This window comes from Sceloporus occidentalis, unplaced genomic scaffold (genome assembly GCF_023333645.1).
Source record: "Sceloporus occidentalis isolate IW3139 unplaced genomic scaffold, rSceOcc1.0.p SCAF_22, whole genome shotgun sequence".
NCBI lineage: Eukaryota > Metazoa > Chordata > Lepidosauria > Squamata > Phrynosomatidae > Sceloporus > Sceloporus occidentalis.
The window spans coordinates 11,817,351-11,843,442 of NW_028317002.1; the positions used below are offsets into that span (position 1 = coordinate 11,817,351).

General features: G+C 40.7%; 1 protein-coding gene across 1 annotated transcript in view; it reads right to left on the reverse strand.

Moving 5' to 3' along the window:
* The window catches only part of LOC149301037 (protein 4.1-like), a 33,392-nt gene extending 17,452 nt beyond the window's left edge, over positions 1-15,940 (reverse strand). The window contains exons 1-10 of the mRNA XM_089484590.1: positions 15,488-15,940; positions 15,078-15,266; positions 11,459-11,563; positions 10,254-10,296; positions 7,525-7,600; positions 6,665-6,883; positions 6,143-6,230; positions 5,366-5,518; positions 4,884-4,981; positions 4,024-4,196 (exon numbers count right to left, since the gene is read on the reverse strand). Coding sequence (XP_089340716.1) covers positions 4,024-4,196; positions 4,884-4,981; positions 5,366-5,518; positions 6,143-6,230; positions 6,665-6,883; positions 7,525-7,600; positions 10,254-10,296; positions 11,459-11,563; positions 15,078-15,266; positions 15,488-15,940 — 1,597 coding nt within the window. The remainder of the gene's footprint in view (positions 1-4,023; positions 4,197-4,883; positions 4,982-5,365; positions 5,519-6,142; positions 6,231-6,664; positions 6,884-7,524; positions 7,601-10,253; positions 10,297-11,458; positions 11,564-15,077; positions 15,267-15,487) is intronic.
* Positions 15,941-26,092: the final 10,152 nt, after the last annotated feature.

Here is a 26,092-nt window from a genome sequence, read left to right on the forward strand (position 1 = left end):
ATAAAGCCAAGCCCTTCTAACGGTATGCACTCAAAAATGGAAAAAATAAAAACATAACGGCATAAGCTAAAAAAATGAATGTATGCGACACAGTTTTATCTTAATATCATAATATGAAATGCAAACTGTTGAAATTTGTTTTGGTTAGATTGCCAGAGCATTTCGGTCATATTACACTCTAGGTAAAAATTCTGTGTGAGATAATATTTCAAGTTCCGACATGAAAGGATGATGTCATCCAGTATATGATGGAACTATAATAAAGCCTAGTTCTACTTATGGAAGGCAAACGCTACCACTTGTTAATATATAATCCATCTGATTGCAGGATTATATATATATATATATATATATATACACACACACACACATATCCTGCAAGTGCATATGATGCCTGAAGTATCCCTTTAATAGAGTAGCAAATAAATAGTCTTCTTCCTGATTGCATCACTTCAGAAGAGGAGGATTGTTTTTTTGTTTTTTTTACCATAATTTATTTTGTTCACGAACTGTGGATTTAAAACAGATGTGCCCTTTACCAAGTCCGGAAAGCAACCAGTCACCTGAACTCATAATGTAATACAAAAACTCCCTTGCCTAGTGATTTGGCCATTTAGCCAAGAAAATCACCTTTCACGTTCACGTGGCAAATGATGAAAAGCGATGAAACACGTACAGCGTACACGTACTAGGCTTCCACCGCCAAAAGGGCTGCGGTACCAAGTTTCAACTTACTCTACCTTATTGGGGAATGGCCATTGTGGAAGGGAATCTAATCTTCCAAAACGTAGGAAGTATGACTTTTCAAGTTAGGCAGTGTATGCTAAAGTAATGCAACAAAAACAACTGAACTGCAAACAATTCAGTTAATGGACATTAATAAAACACGGTAGATGCAATGTATTAAAGGACACTACTGCAAAAACAGACATATGGTATCGTTGAGTATCTTCAACGAAGAGATACTTACTTTAGGACACTCACACAAAATTGGTAATTTTGTTCCATTTTATAGACATAGAACATTGCATGTGCAGTTTACTAGTTAGCAGGGAAGACACTTTATTTTGCCCCGTGTATGATATTAAGCAATAGACTCCTGAAAGATGCAGCAGGAAGGTGCTAAAGATTGCTCAGCCTGAAATTAAAGACCACATGCACAAAAGAGGGGGCCATCCTGTACTTTAGCTTTATTCTTCCTTTAAGAAGCAGCAGAAAAAGTGTGGGCTGCAAGGACATGAGCAGAGCGTGCAAGCAGAAGACACTTCAGGCACTGCTTTGTATACCTGCGTGAGACAGGCTCGCTGGTAACTCACGTCTTGGCTCCTCCGCCACAAACACTTCATTATCCTCATCTTCCGGGGCTTTGAACTCAACTGAGGCTTGCCCCCTCTTCGCTGAGAAAAGTGGGCAAAGATGACATAAATAGAAATCTGAAGCAGCCGTACACATTAACTGCGTGTGGATGCAAACGGGAAGGGTCTCAATGTTCTGAATGCAGCAGCAGATGGCCGTTTGCCTCCAAATAGGTTTCAGTGAAGCGAGTGTATAAAGTCTGCGCACATTGTGTAAGATTGCTATATGAATTTAGATGGTATGAAGACTCCGACACAACTGGGTTTATTCACTAAAGGGAGTTTGCTGGAGAAATGCGGTTTTAACGCTCTCATAATAGTCATTATGAAGGACCAACCTGTTTCAAGCACTGAAAGGCTGACCTGGCCCTGCATAATGCATACTAAAATGCGCGAAGAGGCGTTGAAGAATTCTGGCTGATTTAACAATCTATTATAAAAGGTCAGCTAAGCTTTTTTTTTTTACAGCAAAAACTCATTGGGGCCCTTGTTAATGTATAGTGAAGTCAAGGATCAGAAACACGACCATTATGCAAACTCTCTTGTCAACTATACACTCACTGGCCACTTTATTAGGTACCCCTGTTCAATTGCTTGTTTACACAAATAGCTAATCAGCCAATCACATGGCAGCAACTCGATGCATTTAGGCATGTAGACGTGGCCAAGATAACTTGCCGACATTCAAACCAAGCTTCAGATTGGGGAAGAAAAGGGAATTTAAGTGACTTTGAACGTGGCATGGTTATGGGTGCCAGACAGGCTGCTCTGAGTATTTCAGAAACTGCTGATCTGCTGGGTTTTTCACGCACAACCATCTCTAGGATTTACAGAGAATGGCCCAAAAAAGAGTAAATATCCAGTGAGTGGCAGTTGTGTGGGCGAAAATGCCTTGTTGATGTCAGAGGAGAATGGGCAGACTGGTTTGAGATGACAGAAGAGCAACAGTAACTCAGATAACCACTCATGACAACCAAGGTATGCAGAATTCCATCTCTGATCGCACAACACGTCGAACCTGGCAGATGGGCTACAGCAGCAGAAGACCACACCGGGTGCTACTCCTGTCAGCTAAGAACAGGAAACTGTGGCTACAATTCGCACAGGCTCACCAAAATTGGACAATGGAAGAACGTTGTCTGGTCTGATGAGTCTCAATTCCAGCTGTGACATTCAGATGGCAGGGTCAGAGTTTGGCATAAACATGAAAGCATGGATCCATCCTGCCTTGTATCAACGGTTCAGGCTGGTGGTGGTGTAATGGTGTAGGGGACATTTTCTTGGCACGCTCGGGCCCCTTAGTACCAGCTGAGCATTGTTGCTGACCATGTCCATCCCTTTATGACCACAGTGTACCCATCTTCTGATGGCTACTTCCAGCAGGATAATGCACCATTTCACAAAGCTCACATCATCTCAAACTGGTTTCTTGAACATGACAAGGAGTTCACTGTACTTCAATGGCCGCCACAGTCACCAGATGTCAATCCAATAGAGCACCTTTGGGATGTGGTGGAACGGGAGATTCGCATCATGGATGTACAGCCCACAAATCTGCAGCAACTGCGTGATGCCATCATGTCCATATGGACCAAAATCTCTGAGGAATGTTTCCAGCACCTTGTAGAAAGTATGCCACGAACAATCGAGCCAGTTCTGAAAGCAAATGGGTGTTCAACCCGGTACTAGCAAGGTGTACCTAATAAAGTGGCCAGTGAGTGTACATTTAGTGAGTAAACCCTAATGAGGTGAAAACCATTTCTTTGTCCACTGCAGAGTGAACAGACTTCCAATCTCACAGCAGGCTTAGAACTTGAACTTGCTACTAATACCATAAGTCATGGACAGCTGGTGATTTATTATCACATTCCTACACAGAGAAGGGACATATGCTCTGTGAAACAAACACTCAAATAAAAGCAAATCCACATCGCAGTACTGTTGAAGATATGATCGTGAACATTAGAATTCACTCAGGCAAAGGGCTTTGTGTACCCTGCTGCCGCGACAGAGCTCAGCGACCGCTTAGTAAACCATATCAAAAGAAACACAAAATATGACAGTAGCGAGTAACACACAGGCATGGCCAGTCTAAGACCCTGATCCTGATGAAAGACATTAACAATTTGGCCCATCTTGCTGTTAAACCTCAAACCATTTCACTTGGCTTTGTCTTTCCTAGGTCCTTATATTTTTATGTACTACGACGGTATACATATTAAATGTATTCCTTTTTAAAAAGAACATATTGTTTTTTTGTAAATATTTTGGTGGGGCCTCTTAACGCTGTCACAGTCTTCACTGCTCTAGCTGCCAATCTCTTACAAAATAGAAGGGGCAATACCTGGTATGGTATGTAAGTTTAAAGGGACCTCATCACTCCTTCACACCTATCACACATCACTCCTATCACACAAACCTGCCTCACACATCAAAAGTTACTCCTCCCGTTACTGGTCACCACTGCGTGTGATAGGATGAAATGGCAGGTGGGCGTGCCTCTGGGCGGTCAGACTGCTGCGATGTAATACATAGAGGAGGGCTTTGGACAAATTATAGGACTCTGTTTCTATATTTGTATGTTTTCCAATCATTCGCTCAATTATGAGCCAGGTCAAACGAAATTGTACAATAGTGTAATCAAAAATTCAGCATGTGTTCTGTCTACCTCCATCCAGGCTGCGGGAGATCCTTTTGCTGGCAGTGCGTTCAAACTGGGGGGCCGGACGATCAATAAGAGCGCTGGCATGTCTGGTCTGGGACTGTGTACGCCCACTGTAGCGGAATTTGGATCCCAGTGACAGGAGCCTGTGTTTAGGGATGGCTTCTGTGGATGTCAATCTAAGAACAAAAACAAAGGACAAATCAAAGTAATTCTTTAGTAAATAAAACAATATTTTAATATACATGACCATTCCATTATGTTACTGCTTAATAGTCATGCTTTTTCTTGTTTGCTTTTAGCATTACATATAGACCATCTTTTTAATGAACCCACCTAATAAAACTTGGATAAGACAGCATGCATTTTTGCAACTCTTAAATGCTACTGTGGCGCTTTCCAAGTGCACAACCATGATAATCTTCCCACCTTCTCTGTCTCCCAGATTTCACCCATGTTGCCCCTATTCTGTGGAATTCCCTACCTCGTTCTGGCAGACTGTCCCCTACTTATTCTAACTTAAAATGCTTACTAAAAACCCACCTGTTCAGAGAAGAACAATACATCCTCACAACCTGTATTCTGTTAAAAAAAAAACCATGAACCAAACTGCAATCATCCGCATCCAGGCTTCATTGTTCTGTCTTATTTCAACTCAACCTCCATAGATTGTAAGAGCACAAGAGTAGGACCCTCTCATCCTTCTGTACCAGTATTTTATTGTCAATTTTAATGTTATTGGTAATAAGCGCTACAGAATCTGTCCTGGAGGACTCAAATATAGATTGTGGTTAAGATCCTATTATAGCCCATTCCTACCTGTCACTGGCTACCCCTTTTTATTTCTCCAGGGGCAGGGATCTTACCTGAAGAATGTGTGGTGCTCCACACAGACCTTCCAAAGTTTCTTAGCAGCCCGGTAGCTGGGCAGCTTGAATCCTATCGTGCTCTCATACTGCTCCTGCTGGATAACAAGATGTCTCAATATTCTGGTATACACCCATACAACCCTCAACCATTTGCAATCAGAAATATTTTTGAAAGGAAAATGAATCTCATTTGGAAGTAATACTTGTAATAGAACATGTCATTCAAGAACTAAACTATTTGCAGATTCTTTTCAAATTCAAATATGCTTATTCAAACCCAACCCAACACTGTTGGTCATTACAGTGGTTAAAATAATTTGTTTAGCAACAGTTAAGGTCATGCAGAGGGTAATAGGATAAATATATATATTCAACTATAGTAGCTACTGGTGGAACTAGAGATTGACCGGTGTAGTTTAAGAAAACAAAACTAGCAAATTTGATATGCATAAACTATATGAACGGTGGAATCTTCATACCTCCCCTGGTCGGATCTTGATAAAGAAGCTGCTCCTTTTGTAGGAGATCTTTAGGACCTTTGGCCAGGGGAAGCGATTAATCCTCAGGTTATCCTTGAAGACCATGAGACCACTAGAGCAGACTCCAAGTTTGATGTCAACCCCCTCCAAATCCTAGTGTAGCCAAAAAGAATCCAAGAATACAAATAAAAGGTAAATAATAAAACAAGAACGGCATATTGGGTAGATATTTTCTGGGAATCCAAGACCTTGCGATCCCCATAATTTTCTTTACCTCATGGAATGCTGCGAGTCACTGAGGGATGCATTTCACTCATGTTCAGTTCATTGGTCCCTATTTCCAATGTTATTATACATTTCAAGATATAGTAAATGTTTCTCATGACCTAGTGAGGACACCTGATTTTGCCCTATAATATTAGCATGCACAATACTTAACCTAGCCAGAAGAAAAGGTTACCAGGCCAGATGGAAAAAGTAATTGGTCAATAGCCTGGAGTCCGTTGACTAGTATTGACTATTGGGGTGTATGAATAATCCTTGAGTAGCAAAATCAATCTGCATGTTCTCTCCTGCCCCGTGTTGTGGAGGTACATGGCTGTACGCTGATGCCTACTTGGCTGATCTACTTCACTACTTCCAAGGGAAGTTCTACCAGAGGACTTTCAATCAGGCATTTAGAAAGTAATAAAGTTGCACAGGTATGGGTATAAATGTTGCACAAGTGCAGTTTTCACCATTTGAGATTTATAAAGGACAATCAGAAGGATAACTTGCCTTAGCGTGATGAATGTCCACTCCATACATGGTAAGCTTTTTGGCATTCTCCAAAAACTCCAAGTCAGCCTGCGCTGGTGTCATTGATCTGAGAAACAGAAAATTATTTTCTAATAGCTAAACAAAACCTCCACGCTACACCAAAAACACAAACAACAGGACATCGGAACAAAAAGGAAAGAGCTTCGCGTTTCAGATAAAACCATTTCTGAATCCAGTACTGAAAACTGTATCACTTGTGGTATTGCCAAAATGTAACATTTTTTTTTTTTTAGTAAAATGACATGTTTACATTAATTGCATATAATTGCTCTAATATAGTGCAAGAGGTTAGTAGGGTGTGTGAGAACTGTGAATGGGGATAAACTGGAATGCGATCACCAAGAGAGCAAGGATAACGATTTAGGGACGAAAAGTAAAGTGTGACGTTTTTGCAGCAGGTAGGGGCATTAGGGCCACAATGCAGCTGGGAACATGTGACAATGTTTCCCCAAGAAAGTGTCAATCACTCCCGGTATTCACCTGTGTGACTTATGCAGTTCCATAACCTTCTCCTCGAGGTCCTTGGTCTGATTTGGACTGAGTTTAAACTCACTGACGTAGTCGGAGCCGTGTAGATCTTCATCATAATCGCCTATTTCAGACTGGACTGTGTAGGAGCCCAGCAGGGCTAGAGTGGCAAAAGAGCATGGTAGGCTTCCGCTCAGGATATCCTTGCGCAGCTGCAGACACAGGTAATACCTAAATAAAAGGAAGCATGAGACTATTTGCAAGGTCCAGATCACAGGACAGCGTGAACCTCTAACAGCGGTGCTCAACGATATAACCATATTTTATTCAAAGCATCTAACTATTGCCCCAGCTCTGCATAATGAATGATGGGTGCTTTGAAGGGGGGGGGGGGTGATTCTGGTGTAAACGGTCCATTCTTTTGGTTGGTATGCTAATAAGTCTACATTTGAAACTTTCTGAACCAGAACAATTTTTTTCACATAACCCCAGTCCTTATCTCTATTTTCTCAAATCTTTTAGGTAAACGCATTAACCGCATACATGTGATTTAATCAGTTTTAGCGATCAGTGCTAATTCAATACCTGGCTGAATCACAGAGTAATAACATTTGATAGGGGCAGCTGAATTTGGGATGGAATTCGAATAAATATAATATAAAATATCTGTTGCTGGTGGAAATGGTTGGAGAAACACCGATACAGTGGATAGTTACTAAGAGAAATGTTAGGGTCCAGTTAATTGCAGACACAATATTTTAATGGTAATATTTTTTTTTCTTTTTAACTTTTCTAGTCAACATAACTCCTAAAAAAAAAAAACCATAACCTGGCATTATTCGGACAAAATAAGTTGAAATGCGTGTGTCTACCTGGTTATATCTTCTGTCAGCTGAGCAGGATCTGGTGGATAAAACTTCACATTAAAGGTGAAGTCCCAAGGGCCTCCTGCAATGCAAAGACACAGAGGACTTAGAAGTCGAATGACTATAGACACATGTGAACAGGAACATGAGAACAAAGTTCATGTGCCACAGCTGACTTTGCTGAATACTTTCCTCTAGTGCCCTTGTCACACAGTCAATATAGGAAAACATCTGGGAAAGCATTATCTCCAGTCAGGGTGATGCTGACAGTGGGGAATAAACTTTTTAGATCACAATGAAATGATAGTTAACTCGTTCAGCTCTTCACAGGGATTTCCTATGACATACTCACCTTGTACCATAGATCAATAAAAAAAAAAAAGCTTTAATTCGAGCACAACATGTTTTTTTCTGTTTCTGTGAGTTGCCCTCACTTTATTTTGCCGTTTTACCAGATTTATAAAGAACACAGATTTAATGAAAGCGATACAATGCTCTTTGTATGTGCTGCAAGCCATTCCAGTAAAGGCCACAAGGTGGCACTAGACTACTTGCTAGCAATAGATGGGCGAATAAGCAAATTATGTCAAAATACTATTGGTAAATCCTGCACACATTTGGGTTTATTCCCTAAATAAAGAGGGGAGTTTGCAGGAGAGCTGCAGCTTCAACTAAATGACTTATGAGGTATACATTAGGAAAGGAATATTTAAGTAAGCTTTTTTAGGAGTCATAAATGTTACCATCCTGTACTGATACACACGAGACGGTACGACACCGAAATGTTTTTCCTCAGATGTAAGAACATGATTTGTAGCTGGAGCATCGCTAATAAAAGTTAAAATGGAGTGAAAATGAAGACTTTGAGCCCGGCACTCTTTACGTTACACATGCGTTTTTACATTACACCAGCAGCTACCACGCAACAAAAAGGAAGAAATGTTTATTGGTACTTTCTTCCTGGTGTAGAGCCAGAGAGGACACAATGGGCAGATATCAGACGGGGCTTTGACCAGGTTGTACAGCGTGTAGAAAAAAAAAAGAAAAAACAGGCAGGACAAAATAGTAAAAGTGTTATTTATAGGATCTATAATGATGATAATAAAAGCTGTGTTACTGTACAACCCATCAGAAGCTCTAGACTGCTAATCCTTCTATAATCACCTTCGTAATCAGACTGTTGACTTGTGTGCAGGAGTACGTCAGATAAACCTGCTAGCCTCTTTCTTTTTATTAAGTAGCAGGCGATCAGGAAACATCCAGGTTCACCTAGCACTGCTTACTCAAGTTTTAGAAATCATAAAGAGATCTAATTGTCTAAGCAGTTTCAGAATGAGAAAACCATTTGTTCCGTGAGACAAAGCATTTATTTCCAAGTTGAAAGGCATGGTTCAATTATGTGCAGCATCCAATGTCCACTATAAAATAGAGTGTTGTACAGAAGAGCAAGGGAGATGGGATGAGGAAAAGCAGTCCTGCTTACTGTGCAAACTCATCTCCAAACAACGCAGCTCGGCCGGCTGATCGGCTAAAGAGGCTTACATCAGAAGGCCGTTGAGCCATCTGGAAAGGGATCAGTGTTGTCAGCTCCCTCCCGCCCGCCCCACCAGTTCTGCACAGAGATTGTGCGCCAAAGGTTTTTATACTAACCCTACCCCCATTCCTAAGCATTGTGCCGATTACATAGCCCAAAAATTGTAAAAAAAATAAATGAAAATAATGCTGTCATTAGGAAGCCAACAAGGTGCGCTCAGGTCGTGTAGGGTACAAGACTGCACAGAGCATATGATATAATGCAGAACCAGTGAGAGCTAAGTGAGAATACACAAAGACGCACGATCTAATGAAGAGGAGATTTGCTTGTTTCAACCAGAATGTGTTCATCCTGCTGAGAAATCCTTAAACGACCCCTGGCATTTTTTTGCTCGGAAAATCCTTGACTAAGAGCTTTGTTTTAATTCATCTGCTGTTTGAGCGTGCATGAGGGGCAGGTAGAAAACAATCTGCCACTGTCCAGCTTCCTGACCTTTCTCCTTAGTCTGCGATCCTTCTGTCTCTAGAGATAGAAACGTATAGTGGTAGCTCTCCGGTATCGAAAACTAACAGAAAGACTTTATTGGCCAAATCTGTTCTTCTGTTTCCCGTTCGTCTACCTGCATTATGAGTCCCAGTACGAACCGCTATCCAAATGCATTCCCGTATACTCGTGCTGAACAGTACAGAAGGAACAGAGATCTAGAGACTATTCTAGGGAACAATGTGCTACGGGAAATGACATATGTGAAAAACTTTTCAGGCAGCTTGGAGACAAAATGCTTACTTTTGTTTTTTTATTATTATTATTTATGCATGGTAAATTTTAAGTATTTATGAACATCATTTTGCTAATGGTACAGCATGATAATAACTTATCCCTGCATAAAAATAACGATCTCACATTCAAGCCCCGTAGAGTCCGTTGGTGAGACTGCCCAAGAGAATGCTGTAGCACAAGGGCTCTGCAACGTAGGATGACATGACCATGCAGCCAGATTGTGGAACAAAACCGCAGACAACGGGGAACACGTACATCATCTGCATTTATTACGCAGAAGACACGGTAACAGCAGAAGTTGGCCTTCAATGACCCATAAGGCTTACAGTTCAGCAAAAACGGGTCATGAAAGTACAGACGAGAGCAGAAGAAAACAAAACAAAATATTCAGCAAAATATTTAGTCAATGGAATTTACATACCATGAACCTGCTTCCTCATTTCTTTCAATGGGTCGATCCATACCTGTGATAAAAAGTAGAAGATCACTTGCATCTGTATTTCTTTTCAGAACGCCTGATTGTCTTGATAGAATCCCCCCCGCCTCTTAAAGACCCTTTCAGTGCCGCTGAGCATGCGCAAAGGTAACAGTTAGGAACAGGGTTGAAATATTTACAGTATTTCCGCTAACCAGTAGTGGGAATATTTGCTGCCTTATCTCAATTTGTCATCCTTTTTAGCAGATTGAAAACTAAAAGAGCGTCCAGCCCATTGCGGGTAATGTGTTCCATCTCTATCTTCAACTACAAAAATCAATTAGTCATTTTATTACATAGAGCATATGAAGAACTAGAAAAATCCACTATATCAATAAGCGGAACCCTGAATGAAATGTAACGCACTCGCGTCAATACCACTATTTGTTTGAATTAAGTTTGCACCAGGAGGTCTTCTTTCTTTTACAACAAGGATGATGTAAAATATGATACTATCTATTGTTTATTTCTTGTTCAGCTCATCAGTTTAACTATTTACCATCCAAGGCCCCGCTCTTCCCATGTGAGAAACAAGGATCGTAATGGGGAGGTAAGTCAGATTTCCACCTCATGGCTTACAAAACAGATAAATTCGACTCTTAAATTAAACATCCAAAATTGTTAAATGTCCCCCCCATATGTTGGTACCGTACAGAATTACCTAACAAAAATATTACGGAATTGTCGGGTTATTGCTGACACGCACACGCTTTATTTTCAAAAATACACAAGACTGAACCTTTGAGACAAGAGCCTCGTGGAGCTTATCTGTTAATCAGCGCGTCTGCAAAGAGATGCTGATCAGAGCTTTACAAAGACGGCGCCTCTCTATGTCCGTGGATGAGTGCGGTCATCCATTTGCAAGCTCATCCTGTCTGGATTCATTTGAAAGACAATGAAGTCTGAGCAGTTGGATGCCAGGGGGGGACCCAGTAATTAAAGGACGTCGTTTCCCCACTGCACCAGATAACAAATTCACTAATAAACTCCAGTCCAGAGACGGATGTGGTTCCGATATACCTTCTAGTCAAAGGCATAGCACATGGTGGCCAGCAACTATTGGTAATATTTTAGAGCTGGAAAGACCTCGGAAGGTTTGTAAGAACCTCCAGGGATCTTAGTCTACCAGGAGCTACCTTCTCTCCACTCACCTTGCTAGTCTGGGACTCCCAGAGCGCGAGGGAAAAATAGTCTTCCTCTAAAATGTTCAGGTGGCTGCAGACTTTCTTAAACAGGTCCTGTCCCTTAGCATGTTTCTGGAAAAACAAAAAGGATAAGCAACTTCACTTACTGGGAAGGAATAAGCATACATACCTTGACAAAGGGAGGTTATTGTACCTTTCCACAAGTTATAGGCCTAATGTAGGTATTATGCATTACATCTGTAAACACCATTATTTTGTGTATTTAGTGTATGGAGCGGTAAAGTGCGGAATTTAGTAGAAGCGACAGATGTGGTTTAAAACTAGAAACACGAAGGAGATACGGAGTGAAGCGGATTTACTGGAGGGATTTAGCCATAAAAGCACAGTTGCAGTAAAAATAGTTCTGTCAGCCTAGAGACTGCCTGTCAAGAGAAAACAAGAAAGATAAACTAAATTCTATGCTAACTAGAACACCATGCCATAAGAAAATATCTGGACATTTTTTATCTCTTCTGCTAAAATATGCTGAATCCCAGCATGCAGCTGTCCTCCTCATCCTGACTCACTACTTATTTGATGGACAAGAAATATTAGGAGACGGAGAATGGAATATGGTATCTAGCTAGAGTGTCCTCTGCTCGTCCACCATGAAATCTTTTTGTTGAGGAGCAGCCAATAGCTATCACCAGCCAGATCTCTGACGGTACGGGGACAGCACTGGTCAGAAAAGGTTGCTTGAAAAATAAGAGCTAAGGGCAACAATGGTATTTTTAAAGTTTGGCAACACACTCCCCATGGAAGGACAAGCCTCACAATGTTATCAACCTCTCTATTGAAAACAAATGTAGACTGAAAGGGAAAGGAATAGGGAAAGGAAAAAAGCAAGAAACACTTCTCTCTCACACAAACACTAAGCAGATGCACACCAAGACACCTACTGGACATATAGGCACACAGTAACGTAACAATAAATAACAACAATAAAAAGTATCCAAATAACCTGAATGAAAACAATCACTGACAATCGAAGTATTACAAAACAAACACAAAAGGCATGACGATGAAGGAAATAGTGTTCATTTTCATCACTCCCTATCGTACCAGACATCCATGCCAGCTGCCAAGCTACCGAGCCACACATATATATATATTATATATATACATATATACATACATATATACATATATACAGAAAAAGATGGCTTTTGTGTCTAAAAAACTGTGATGGTTCCTTTTGATTTTTGTACGTGTGGAAGCCATCAAGAGTTAAACGTCCGAACACTCTAGAGTGAGTCTAAAAGCAGCCCAGCACACCAAATCCAGGAGGGAATGGCAGGGATTAACAGGTTAAAAACAGCACTGAGGTTCCTGTCGCCAGCGAGGTCTGCAACACAAAGAGGGGGCTGCAGCTTTTTATAGATTTACAGGTCTTTAAATGGAACTTGCAGCAAGTCAGGTGCATTATGAGAGTTTATCAATGTCATCTTGCTATGTTATTCTGTAATGCCTATTTACTAATTTTTGTAAACTCTCCTTTACCTCGTAGATCAACAAAGCAAGTGAGGTAGACAAGGTCAAGGTACTTTTGTGAAAAATCACAAAAGTGGAGTAAAATTAAACTTTAAACAGAGAGGACAGTATCTAACACAAGCATTCAGGACACCGAGGGTCCTTCTTTACGCAGTTTTTTAAAATAAGGTTTTTCAAAGTTTCCGCACAAATCTAACCCAAGCAGAAACAGAAGAAAAAAAAAAAAACGTTGAGCGTGTTGAAGCGTTTCACGTTTAAATCTGAAACAAATCCTAAGGCATGTCAAAGACAGACACAATGTCGGGACATACATTTCGGGACGGACAGCAAAAAGCAGTAGTTTGGCTATTTACGTTTTAAGCTATATGCTTAACCGTATACACTGTTCTGATTTGGTAAAAGTCAGCGTTCTGCTTTGGAGGAGATGAAAGCGCAATCTGTACCCCTAAACAGTGAAAAGAAGCACCTGCTTACTCCATCTGCCTGGAGGGGCGGCAGCTGTATTGCCAGGGGATATTAGGAACTAAATAGCATGCATTTTGATTTCTGCTCTTGTTTTCTAGGACATTGTGTTTAGTAAGGGAAGCGGTGAGAAAAGAGAGCTGGGGGACACACATGGCCGTCCAGAGGGCGAGATGGAGACGAAATCCCCAAAGTAACTGGTTTCAGATCGGAGAGGCGTCACCCAAATACATTAAAAAAAATTAAATAAACAAAAAGATTAGTAAATGGGAGGACAGCTGTTCTCAGACTTAAAGGGGATTTGCAGCCTGAACAAAACAAATCAGTTATCCATCACAAAGGTTTAGACATTGAATTTATCAGCATGGGATGCTGCTTCTCGCCCATACAGAGGAGAAAAGAACAATCTAATTTCTAGGCAGTAATTGTGCTGTCAAAGGCAAAGGCATCTGATGTCTGTATTCCAGCTGGTATGATAACATGATATGGCGTGTAGAAAGAACAGCCCAGAGGTGGCCGGTGTCTGCATCTACACAATCTATGGACTTCCTCAGTAAATGCATGAACAAGAAGCATAGGAGCTGACATTTGTGGACTAGAATACAGTTGCAACTAGGCACCAACATAAGTGCTAATAAATACAAAAATAACAGAGTTGCTTCTTTTTGTTGCCTATGGAAGCATCTAAGAGTTACACCAGCTCAGACACAAAGAGGAACAAGCAGCGGGGGTTCTGTTGGGTGATTAAGTGTATAGCGCATTAATATCACCTGTACTCTGTAGCCTAATCAGCACAAGCACTGTGTTTCAGTCCCATAGCTGAGCAGCTGCACTCAAGTCAATGACCGCTAAGCTCAATGCCAGATGCAGGTTAGAGTAGTGTAAAGCACTAGCCCACCGGACTCTGGAACAGTGGAAACGTGTTCTCTGGAGTATTCAATCCCGCTTCACTATCTGGAAGTCGGATGGACTGTAAAGTTTGGTGGAGGAGGGACAATGGTCTGGGGCTGTTTTTCAGGGTTTGGTCCCCTTTGTTCCGGTTAAGGGTAATGTTAATGCTACAGCACAGCAAGCCAACTTAGACAATCGTATGCTTCCAACTTTGTGTCACCAGTTTGAGGAAGGCCCTTTCCTGTACCAGCATGACCAAATTAGCTCTATATTAATGCAAATGGTTTTAGAATGGGATGGTCAACAAGCTTATATAGGTGTGATGGTCAGGTGCCCACATACTTTTTGTCATATCGTGCGTTTGTTACACATTGTAAACATGTACATTTGCGCCACAAGTGACCCAGTCAACAAGGCATTGAGTACTTTCACTAAAATAAATGTATACTTATATTCACAATAATTATTCCATGGTGTGTTGGCTCCACACACAAACCAACCCACTATCATAATGGTTCATATTACTCCTTAAAACACAGTACACGATCACCCAAAGATTCAGATATACAAACCCTAAAACACGTCTTTACCTAGAGACAACGAAATAAAATTCTAGATTTTAAAAACAAATCTGGAACTTCCAAAGCTGCATCTCAATGGGACACGTTCAAGCTCATCTTGGTGGGTCTGTTGCTTATGAAAAAAAGATAGTCATTGACTAAAATAAAAGACTATCCCTCACCTCCAGTTCGCATTCATATAAGGTGTCATCCAGAAGGGTGACCTTGCAGCGCATGTTGGGAGATCTCCTGGGTGCTTTCTGAGTGGCCTTCACCTCTACTTCAACTTTTGATGGTTGTTCTTCTCCTTTCTTTGGTTGTTCTTCTTCTTCCTCGGGTTCTGGGTCGTCCTTTAAATCCTCTTGAGCAGGCTAAAAGTCCCCATTCCAAAGACATTAAAATTACATGTGCAGCTGATGAACTGTGACCCAATTAAATTATATGGCACTAAAATACATTAAGAAACAAACGATAAAAGTAGCCTAAAAGGTAAATTTCCTATTCAATGAAATTAGCAATTACTAAGCATGCCTGTATGGACCTTTCCCACCTCTAAAAAGGAATGCACATTTCTGATGTAAATGCTACTCACCTGGGTCTCTGCACTGCTCAAAGAATGAAGATCTAAGGATGGGTCTGTTCGTAGTTCCGGTTCTGGGTCAGCAATGGGAGCCTTCAGAAAAACATCATCATCATCCAGCTGCTCTCCCAAACCTTCATCAAGCTGCTTCTGATTTTCTTCCTCTGCTTTTTCTGCAGGTGACTGAACGTCTTTGTCTCCCTCGCACACTTGAGACTTTGGCCTCTTGAGGAAGGATGAAAAGAGGCGTGATAGGCCCTTGCCTTCTGAGTTGCGGTCCTTGGCTTTGCGGGTGCTTGGTGAGGCGGCGGATGGAGAGCTCTGGGTCGGCTCTATCTCGGAACGCTCCTCTGTACCAGCTTCCTCAGGGTGACGTTCGCACTTTTCTGCCTCCTCCCCACCTTCCTGCTTTTGATCCTGAGGAGGACTTTCTGCCTCAGCCACTAAACCTTTCTCTGTTGTCATGATGACGCTGGAAGAAATAAAAAAAGTTCATCACGTTACAGAACTAGAAGTACACTGGCAGCCATTAACAACTACCCTCATTGAAAATACATATACTAGGAAACGCTACAAGATAACTCATGCCTGAACAAAGAACATCAGGTGATGCAGTCCTATATTGCCAAATGCTACCATGGGTTTTAATGACATATTAAACCGGTGCAGAAAAGAGAGATCCTCATCCCTTAACACTACGATGTCTGGATTAGCAGATGTCAGGCTAGCATACACTGCCTGATTCAAAAGCTCACGCAAGTTTGGTCTGATTAATGGAGACATACGCAATATGTCTACCTGAAGAGGACAGATATCATTTCTGACAGGGTACAGAAAATACCAGACAGAAGAACTGAGCAAAGCTGTAGGGCAAGCGATCAAACCGTTTTCTTGTCCGACCGAGCATTTAAAAAGCACACTGCTGTATGTATGATGACAACACCAATGTGCAAACATATCAGGCTGCCTCCGCTTCTGGAGAGGCACGCTCGTCAACTTTGATGCTTCATTTACTCCACAAATCCATCCCAGTATGTTAGCGTATACCTTAAAGCAACATCTGACATTCTAGATAAAGAAAATAATTCCATAATAGGCTGGTGAAAACTTTTTTTTTTTTTGTAAGTGCCTTCTTCTTGTACTTATTAATGATATATATCATGTATCGCACTGCTAACCAATGTGTGGGACTTGAAGTGATATCCAGGGAATCCTCAAGAGGTTCCCTCAACAATGTCTAAAATGCATTTGTCTTTTTTTCTTGTAGGCCACCAAACATTTCTCAGGTATGACAGGGTCCTCAGAAAACAAAAAAAACATATTATTATATATATATATATATATATATATATATATATATATATATATATTAATTGGAGAGTTCAAGAATCATTCATGTTTCATGCACACATCCGATGAAGAACAAGATATAAGCAGAACAAATTCTTTGGCAATACATTTCATTTTATTGTCTGTACCAATAAAACAGAACAATATTACACCAACGCATTACCATGGCAAGTTTTTAATCCTCAGGCACCGTTTGGTTTGCAAGCAACTGACATATTAGAAATGGATATTTCATTCTGTTTCTAATAGATCGGAAGGCATACCATGCAGCTTTCTCATTGAAATATTAGAACAATTCAACAGACGTCAGACGTTTAGATCTTTAAGCAGTCAAAGCGGAACCAGTGTTTGTAGCATCTCGACTTAGCTGTAAATATTTCTTTGGGAAAAAAAATGTTTAGAAACTTCGAGGAAGATACAAGCACTCCACCCATGTTTATTTATGTAGGATATGTAGGATACGCAAATAACTCAACATCATTTAGATACTTAAACATAACAAGAACAGAAATTGCAGCAAGCAGGCATTTCCGTTGTAATGCATTACTAACAGATATCTTGGTGTCCGCACCCTCCTCCGGGTTTTTCTTCAATACCCTCTTATATTAATTATCTTTCTTTCAACAAAAGTACTTAAATCATAAACAAAACACTAAACATACTATGCATGGGAATGTTTGCCTTAAGAGGACCATCCATAGCCATCTGTAAATTATTGGACCACTATGCAAAAAAAAAATAAAAAAAAAATGACTACGCTAATAATTTTACTCTGTTTCAATACCATTGAATAATTAGGATTTGGGGAAAACAACAAATTGACTTTAAGAAAAGGAACATTCAAAAGGTATATATACACACCGATCAGCCATAACATTACGACCACCTGCCTAATATTGTGTAGGTCCTCCTTTTTGCCCCAGAACAGCCCTGACCCGTCGAGGCACACGTGATGTAGAGGAAAACGTGATTCCTCAGATCAGCCCATCTTTTTGCATTGCTCCGTTGTCCAGTTCTTGTGCTCACGTGCCTATCGTAGGGCTTTCGGCAGTGGATAGGGGTCAGCATGGGCACCCTGACCGGTCGGTGGCTACTCAGCTCCATACACAGCAAACTGAGATGCACTGTGTGTTCTGACACCTTTCTATCAGAACCACCATTAACTTTTTCAACAATTTGAGCTACAACAGCTCGTCAGTTGGATTTGACCCCACAAGAGCTGCAGTTTTGGAGATGCTGTTAGAAAAATGCTTATGTAATCATAAATATCATTGCTGACAAAGACAGTAGAAAATGTCTAGTCTATGATGTATCACGAGTTGGGCCAACATATCTACTAAGAGGCGTAACCTGCTTAAAAAGTAACCAATCAGAATGATGCATGCTATTAGAAGTAGATAAGAAATATAAGAAGTTATATAAACCATGTAATCCAAATACGTAATTAGACAACGCTTCGACTTTTGTGTGTTGTGTGCCTTGTCTCGATTATGCGCATAATCTATTAAAGGAAATAACTTTTTCTGAGGAGAATTCGACCATTAATTCAACCAACAGATGCCCTGACCCAGTCGTGTAGCCATCACAGTTTGGTCCTTGTCAAAGTTGCTCGGATCCTTCCGCCTGCTTCTAACACATCAACTTTGAGGAGGAAGTCTTCACTTGCTGCGTAATATATCCCACCCACTGACGGGTGCCATGATAAGAAGATTATCAGTGTTATTCACTTCACCTGTCAGTGGTCATAATACTATAGCTGATCGTCGTATAAATATGTATAGCGAATGGTTTAGGAAGGCTATGAGGATGGATGAGAAGAACGATAACTCCAGGACAGGAACCTGATCAGAAAATGTTGGCCCTGCCACTCTGGGGCACGTCTCAGCATCCACAAGGTGTAATGTCCAAAACAATTACACTGCCAGCCAAACATTACGAGCTACAGCTAGTTGTATTGAATTAATTCAGTTATACCCCCAGGCATCACTAGGGTCGGTGTCACCCAGTGCAGTAACTCATGTACATGGACCTCCTCCCATACCAGTTTCCCGGATGGCGGAAAGCAAGTTCCATGAATCCCCCGGTCCCGTCTGCACCCACTGTACCCCCCTAGTGACGCTACCGATACTAAAAGCTGTGGCGATCCTGCTTTAAATTTTACTTTTGCCCTTCCCCTTACAAATAAAAGTATTCCACGTTGCATAGAAGTAAGAAATGCAATGAAATGTAAGTTTAGTAACATTGAATCAGAATTATTTATTACACTACTGTGTTAGTAACTCTCGGTCGAGACTTCTTGGCAGTCCTTAGTAGAACCAGATACCCCATTTAAATGCAGTCTGGGAAAAGGTATTTTTTGGTTAAACGCTGCCTATAAATGGTTTAGGGGCAATCCACCTGTCACCTTGATCGATTTTTTACTTCTGCTGTTAGAAAATACTAGGGTAAATATTAAAGCAGCCGTGGCCGACGCACAATACAGGCATAAGCGTCAATATACATTTTCAATACTAGAAGGATCGTGGAAATGAAAATTCAAGAGAAGACACGGAATCCACGCATACAGTGTGAGCAGATTTCAATTGTAGGAACGCGTTAAAAATAGCCGCAGACAGAAGCAAACCTTGGAAGCATTTCTGCATTATTTATGAGCGTACAAATATTCAAGGCTAGCAGCGGCATGCCGTAGCAGCCATTGCACAGAGAAATGCCTACATCAACAAGGAGTTGGGTGGCCAGTGCTGTCAGCAAATAAATTATCAAACACACGTGGGGATTTATCAGTCAGTTCTTAATTCACAAAAAAAACAGCACATATAATGACACCACAGACATTATCACTCCAAAATTACGTCAGAGAATAGTCATCCAGTGGTATAATTGCCAAAAGAAAAAGTATCGCGGCTCACATTAGTACGTTTTCCCCATAGTCTTCACATTGGCTCATCACTGACATAAAACAGAACTAAGAACCTTCCCAAATTCTAAGAAACACTATGCTAAAATGAGGACAGTTCCTATAAAATAATTGTGTCAGCCAACCTCTCTGTGGGACTAACTTCATTTCCTATGAATATTCTTTTATTTCTACCCATTACCGCGTTGAGTTTCATGCAAACTGGGAGTATGAGAGCAGACAAAAGGGTAGGAAATATTCCCTGAACAAACAAATAATCGGCTCCCCTTTGATGGTGATATAGAAGCCAACCAGAAACACTCGGCAGTTGTCACAACTGTCACAAAGAACTCAACAGGGGGGAGAAAAAGACAGCCGATAAAAATAGATCCCCTTCTTCATTCCGGAACGCTTGTTAGAGAGTCACCAACATAGCGGCATCCATTGCTGACTATAAAAGTATGCACACGAGCCGTTCAATCTCCACACACAATGCCAAGCGTCAGCTGGGGTGATGTAAAGCTCGCTGCATTTGGCAGTCCGACGGGCCACTCTGGGTTTGGCAGATGCCACACTGCTGCCTGCTTGGAACGTATAGGTGCCAACTGCAAAGTTTACCAGAGGAGGACTAAAGGGCCTATTTTTCATCGCTAGTGCTCTCTTTCTCCTTTGGTTAGTTTAGAGTTTTGACCTCAACCCCACCAAACATTTCAGGGATGAATTGGAACACTGAGAGCCAGACCTTACCGCCCAAAACTACTGCCTGCCAAAGTGTCCCAACACCTAGTGTAAACCCCTCCGACAAGAACGGAAGCTGCTCTATCACAAAAGAGGGGAATAACTCCATATGATCACCCACGATTTTGAAGAGAGATGTTAAAACAAGCAGGTGCCCAAATACATTTGGCCATGAGGTATATATCTATTTACCGATACCCATATGTCAATAAAAGCTTGTTTTACAACAAACCCCTACATGCACGAGAAAAATCTATTCTGCCATTCACTGGCTACGAGGGTTTGTTGTATTTTTTATTTTTTTTTAATCAAGTTACCACAGCAACCAAATGCACTTTATAACGTCAATGTAGAGAACGCCCACGTCAACGAGCAGATCTCTGGCGCTTACGCTACACAGAACTAAATAAAAACAAAACAAAAAACAACTCGTATATTGGCTTGGGAATGCTCACACTAGTAAAGCATTGTGGAGGTGTTAAACGCCATCGTCTTCTAGGCGAAAAATGTTGTTTTAGGAAGGAGTCTCTTTCTCTTACTCGGAAAAGTAAGGCTTTCCTGCTAACACTAAACCTATATATAGAACACAAACACCGGCAAATGTAATAATTAAACATACACAAAAATCTATAGTTAATCAATTAAAAATCAAAAAGCTGATAGGACAATGTCCTTGTAATATTCTTTCGTGTAACACCTATTTAGCTTGGCCGTTGGATTTAATGTATTTATTTTGCTACGTCAGAATATACATTAAAAAAATCTATATATATATATATATAATTTTTAAATGTTTTTTACTCAGCCTTTATACATTTCTCAAAAGCATCATCAGCATTTTAAGTGTTGATTCACATTCATGTGACTAAACTCCCAGGATCATCAGACCACGAGTCTGTGGGTACACACGGGCCTGTGTATTAACAGAGTCCATTCTGAACTTCCCAACTCGGGCAGGTAAAGTGGGCCTCGGTAAATACACGACACGTGTCCCACTTAAATCTCAATATGAACATCATGGATCTCATAGCGAGTTGTCCTGGTCAGATTGACCTATCGTTACATAGCTGTCCATTCCCCACCATCTAGTGTGATCTACTACAGCTGATAGAGGGCTGCCATATTGGGAATTTTTCTATGTTTTCTATGTTGCTGAACACCACCTATAAAGTGTTCTTCTGTTTATGGGGAGTTCGGGGAATTATGGGAAATTGATTAAGTCATTTATTTTCTTCGGTGAGTTTAGAATTCTATATACTGCACAGTAACACTAAAAGGGAATGTCAAAATTAGGCACAGGCAATGCACAGATTACTATTATTAAGTGCCATTTAATGACTGATGATAGTCAAGCTTCCTAATTAGTTTCAATTATTTTCCTCTGTTTCCAGAACATATCTTCTCTATCGTCCATAAAAAAAACCACACACACTACCACCTTAATGTTTTCTTGAAACAGATGTTATCCGGGTTTCAAAAACAGAACCGCTGCAAGTTAATTAAGAAGGGAAGAAATTACATATTATGCAGAAAATTAATATCATGGTTAATGACTCTTAAACAGTAGTAGCACATCCTGCCGTAAATAGGATTTGCCAGGGAAGATGGTAGCAACAGGGTAGGCTTGCGTTACAACGGGTCATTTATCTGTTATACCAGACATTATCCATATCGTGTCTGCATGTTCTGAGGACCAGATGTGCATCAACGCTTTAAGTTAAAGACTAATTGGAAAAGAACAATAAAATTAATCGATTTATCCCTCCGAAGTTCCTATGGAATGGGGAAAAAAAAAAAACTAGGTGTACAGGAGTGTCTTTTGGACATTACTGTGAAAATGTTAAACATTGTATCACACATGCTGGCTGAAATGTCAGTGGGGGAGTGGACCTTAAGGAGCGTGTAATGGCAGAACCTAGTCATTTGACAGTGACGGGTCTGTGCCAGGGTGCCAGGGTGCCAGGCATTAGACACACACTATGCTTTGCTCCCAGTGACTGGTCTCATCACTGTCATTAATGATGCTGGCATGGACGTGTGTCCGGCAGGTGATAGAGCCAATGGGAACACCACTATGGTCAAATGGACTATCAGGGACATTTAACAAACTTTAAATTATAAAAACTTAAACAATCAATACCATCACAGTTCTTGCAAGACAGATATATTTTACAAATTCCAGTTATAGATAAAGAAGTTAGAGGGGCAATCTATTCCCCAAAACCTGTTATTAATTTATTAATTCTTTTTATTTAAGATGAAAGAAAGCATAGCTGTACCTTAAAGCTTAAAGTACGTTTATATAAAATTAAATGACCAGTACATAGCAATGAATGCACGACTATACATTTTCACTTTTTACCTAAAAATATATATTTCTTAACATATTAGAATTCATTTTTTATCCACTGTAATATATTTTACTCCGTGCAAATTGGTCCATGCATGTTTATGGTATTGGTCTAGAAGATAAAATCATGTCCTCATTTTCCTCAATATATTGCTGCCTGTACAATTACATGTACATGTTTTCCTGCGCATGCTGTGTAGGGCTTCCATTGAAGGCGACGCAGAGCTCCCTTTTGAAATGCATTGGAGTAGCTCCAACTAATTGCAGCGCTCATTTAGCACAAACTCGATTCGCAGCTTGACTGTTAGTGTATACCCAAGTACAAAATGTGCATAATGAAGTATCAATACGTATCTTACTTGGGAATACTGTTAAAGTTTGGAAAGAGATATAATGTAATCCAACGTATAGAATGTTTCTGCGCACTGCACCGTTCCATTTGTCGTCACGGTAGCAAGTCCACATTTTATACTGTGTATCAGACTCTCTGCGTATGCACAGGGTTGGGGGGCCTGCCTTCTTTTTGCCTTCATCTGGATTAACCAATATGGGTTTGTGGAATGGTTGAACGTGATGGACTTTTTTCAACCTAATTTACTATGTAAGTAGCACAAAACATGTTGCCTCTTGCCGACGGCCTTCTGACAACGCTCTTGTAGGTAGACAGCACATTTGATACCAAACACCTTCCTTCTCTGTGCTACAGAAATAATTAGCAAGCATAGGTTGACCAATCATTTTGTGCCGTGAGAACATAATGTCCTTAAAGAAGTCTATGCAGGAATAGGTATGGCTAAAACCTATATTATGCTTTGAAAAGTAGTATGTTTAAATAATAGATTTTAAAACTCTTGAAAATGAATGTGGAAAACACCCTCTGAGTTTTTGGTTTTTTTGCTGAGTCTATTTCTATAAAGATAATGACAATATCCTGTGCACTTCCGAATTCTAAATAAACAGATAAACATTTCTATCAAAGGATGCTTGCTCTTCAAATCAACGAGGAAGAGCACTTTATTCCTGAATGCCACTACCTTTCCTGATTCCTCGCATTCCGCGGCCTTGTAACACAATACAAAAAAGAACGAAATACTTACAACACCCACCCGAAAAATGCATCAAACGGCAAATACTCTTTGCCCACCCAGCTCCTCCAGATAATTCTCGGCTAGCAAAGACACCATTCTCTTTGAGCAGTGACTTAAAGGTCACGGAGTGAGAAAGCTGCAAGACTGTACATACACCATACACACATACATGCACACACCTGACTATATGACACACTTATACACACCAGGATAATACATTAAAGAGAACTTATATCCCTAGAGTAAAACTACTCTGCTCCATTGGGATCTTAAATGGAGCACTCCAGCCATAGTTTAACATCAAAATGCGCATTGGAGTCCTTTTTTTACCTACTGGACATGGAAAACTAGACTTCTGACTCTGACTCCTCCCCAAATCCCGACACTGAAAGCAGGGAGCATACCTTAGTATTCTTCTTGCACATGCTCAAAAGATCTCCCATTCTGGACAATGGGAGCTGGAATATCAACCAATGGTAATAGCAGCAAACGTTTTGCTAGCACAGCTGCTGCTTCAATGACTTCCACAGGAGTGCTGCTGTGCGTGTCCATGAAGTCTACATCCAAATGGCTTCAGACAAGGCAGCCGGGACGACTCGTTTTCTAACTGCAATAATGTAATGCATGCTCCATTTGCATGCAGTAAGATGCATTGAGAAAAAAAGGGTGAGCTAGACAGTTCCTTTAAGTAACAACAGAGCCAATCCTTTGACAGATCTGTTCTTCAAGAGACAGTTAAATTATTTTTTTCATTTATTCATATTAAGAGCAGCAGCTTACACACATGAAAGAGGGCAGGAGAGATCAGAATGTTCAGGTAAGGAGTACGTGGAAATTACGCATCATACAATTTAATAAAGAAAAACACGAAGATGGACTCTCTAGTCAACGGTCACACCTTTTTTGGGCGCACACAGAAAAAGATTTAGAATCACATAAGCTTTCTGGGCTTGCCAGATGGAATAATGCCCCAGTAAAAAGCTATCCACCTTCAAAAAAAACCCTCAAAAAACCTTTAGGTATCATCTCCCTTTACAGGGAACTCCAATAACATGCCACTGGCGCAGCAAAGCAAAGAATCCATCGACATCTAGAAGTATTGTAGCATTTGAAATGGCTCCTATTTGGGGTCAAATAAACAAACATTAATCCTGAAGGTGCATGGTTGCAAGTAGAAAGGAACATGGTTGCAGGTCATAGAATGACGGGAAATGGAAACTCCAAACAGGGCTTCAGGAGTCTACTTTGTGAATACACAGGTTGGGGCACATGTACATCGCGCTCAAAGCTTCACAGGCAGAGGTGCAACAGACCCAACTTTTTGCTCCCCTACACGCATCTATAAAATGCCAGGTCAATCCACGAACGACAAGCATTGTTTTACCTAGATAAATATTAATAACTACACAAAAGTAACACAGATATATAGGCAGCTCCTCATGTCTGGTATGGAGAACCCAAACCTCGTTCTATGCAAGCATTTTACTGTTTTTACAAACTTACCAGAAATGCATAATGCTGGTAAGTTTGTAAAAACAGAAAATGATTTCGGTAGAGATGACCTTTGCTTGTTCCCCCTTGTCATTTATTTAACTCTAAACAATATTTCCAAGGAGGAGAAAGAAAACCACAGAGAACAGGACGGGACATTTAAAGTGGCCATTTAATGTTTCACAAAAGGAGAGTGCATCAGTCCCAACGGCTTAGACTTCATCCTCGATACGGATAAACAATGGCTCCCTATTTTACACCGGCTTCAAACGCTCCGATTACGACAGATACTAAAATCAAAAACCGCATGCCAGGCTAATGCAAGGATCACATGCACGCAGTGAACCATTCTAAACAGAGATTACACAAAACAACAAATTGCAACATTAACTGTGCCAGAAACCATACACCAGGATTAAGTCAGCAGACTATTTTGCAAGCTCTGCATATCATCATATTCCATGTATGGGTCTAGCCAATAGGTGCCTTAAAGCGGCAGTCCAGATCCCAGTTGCTTATTACATATTGGGAGTCCGTTTCGCATGGATTCCAATCCATTTATAGCGCGCGCTAATTGGTAGAGGGATGCCTTTTTACTGAAACTTGAAAGCGGGACTCCTGCTTCTACCACAGCCAGAAGTGTACTAACAAGAGAAGCGGCAGCTACTCGCATGCATGTGCCTTGAGACTGCATGTACTAAAAC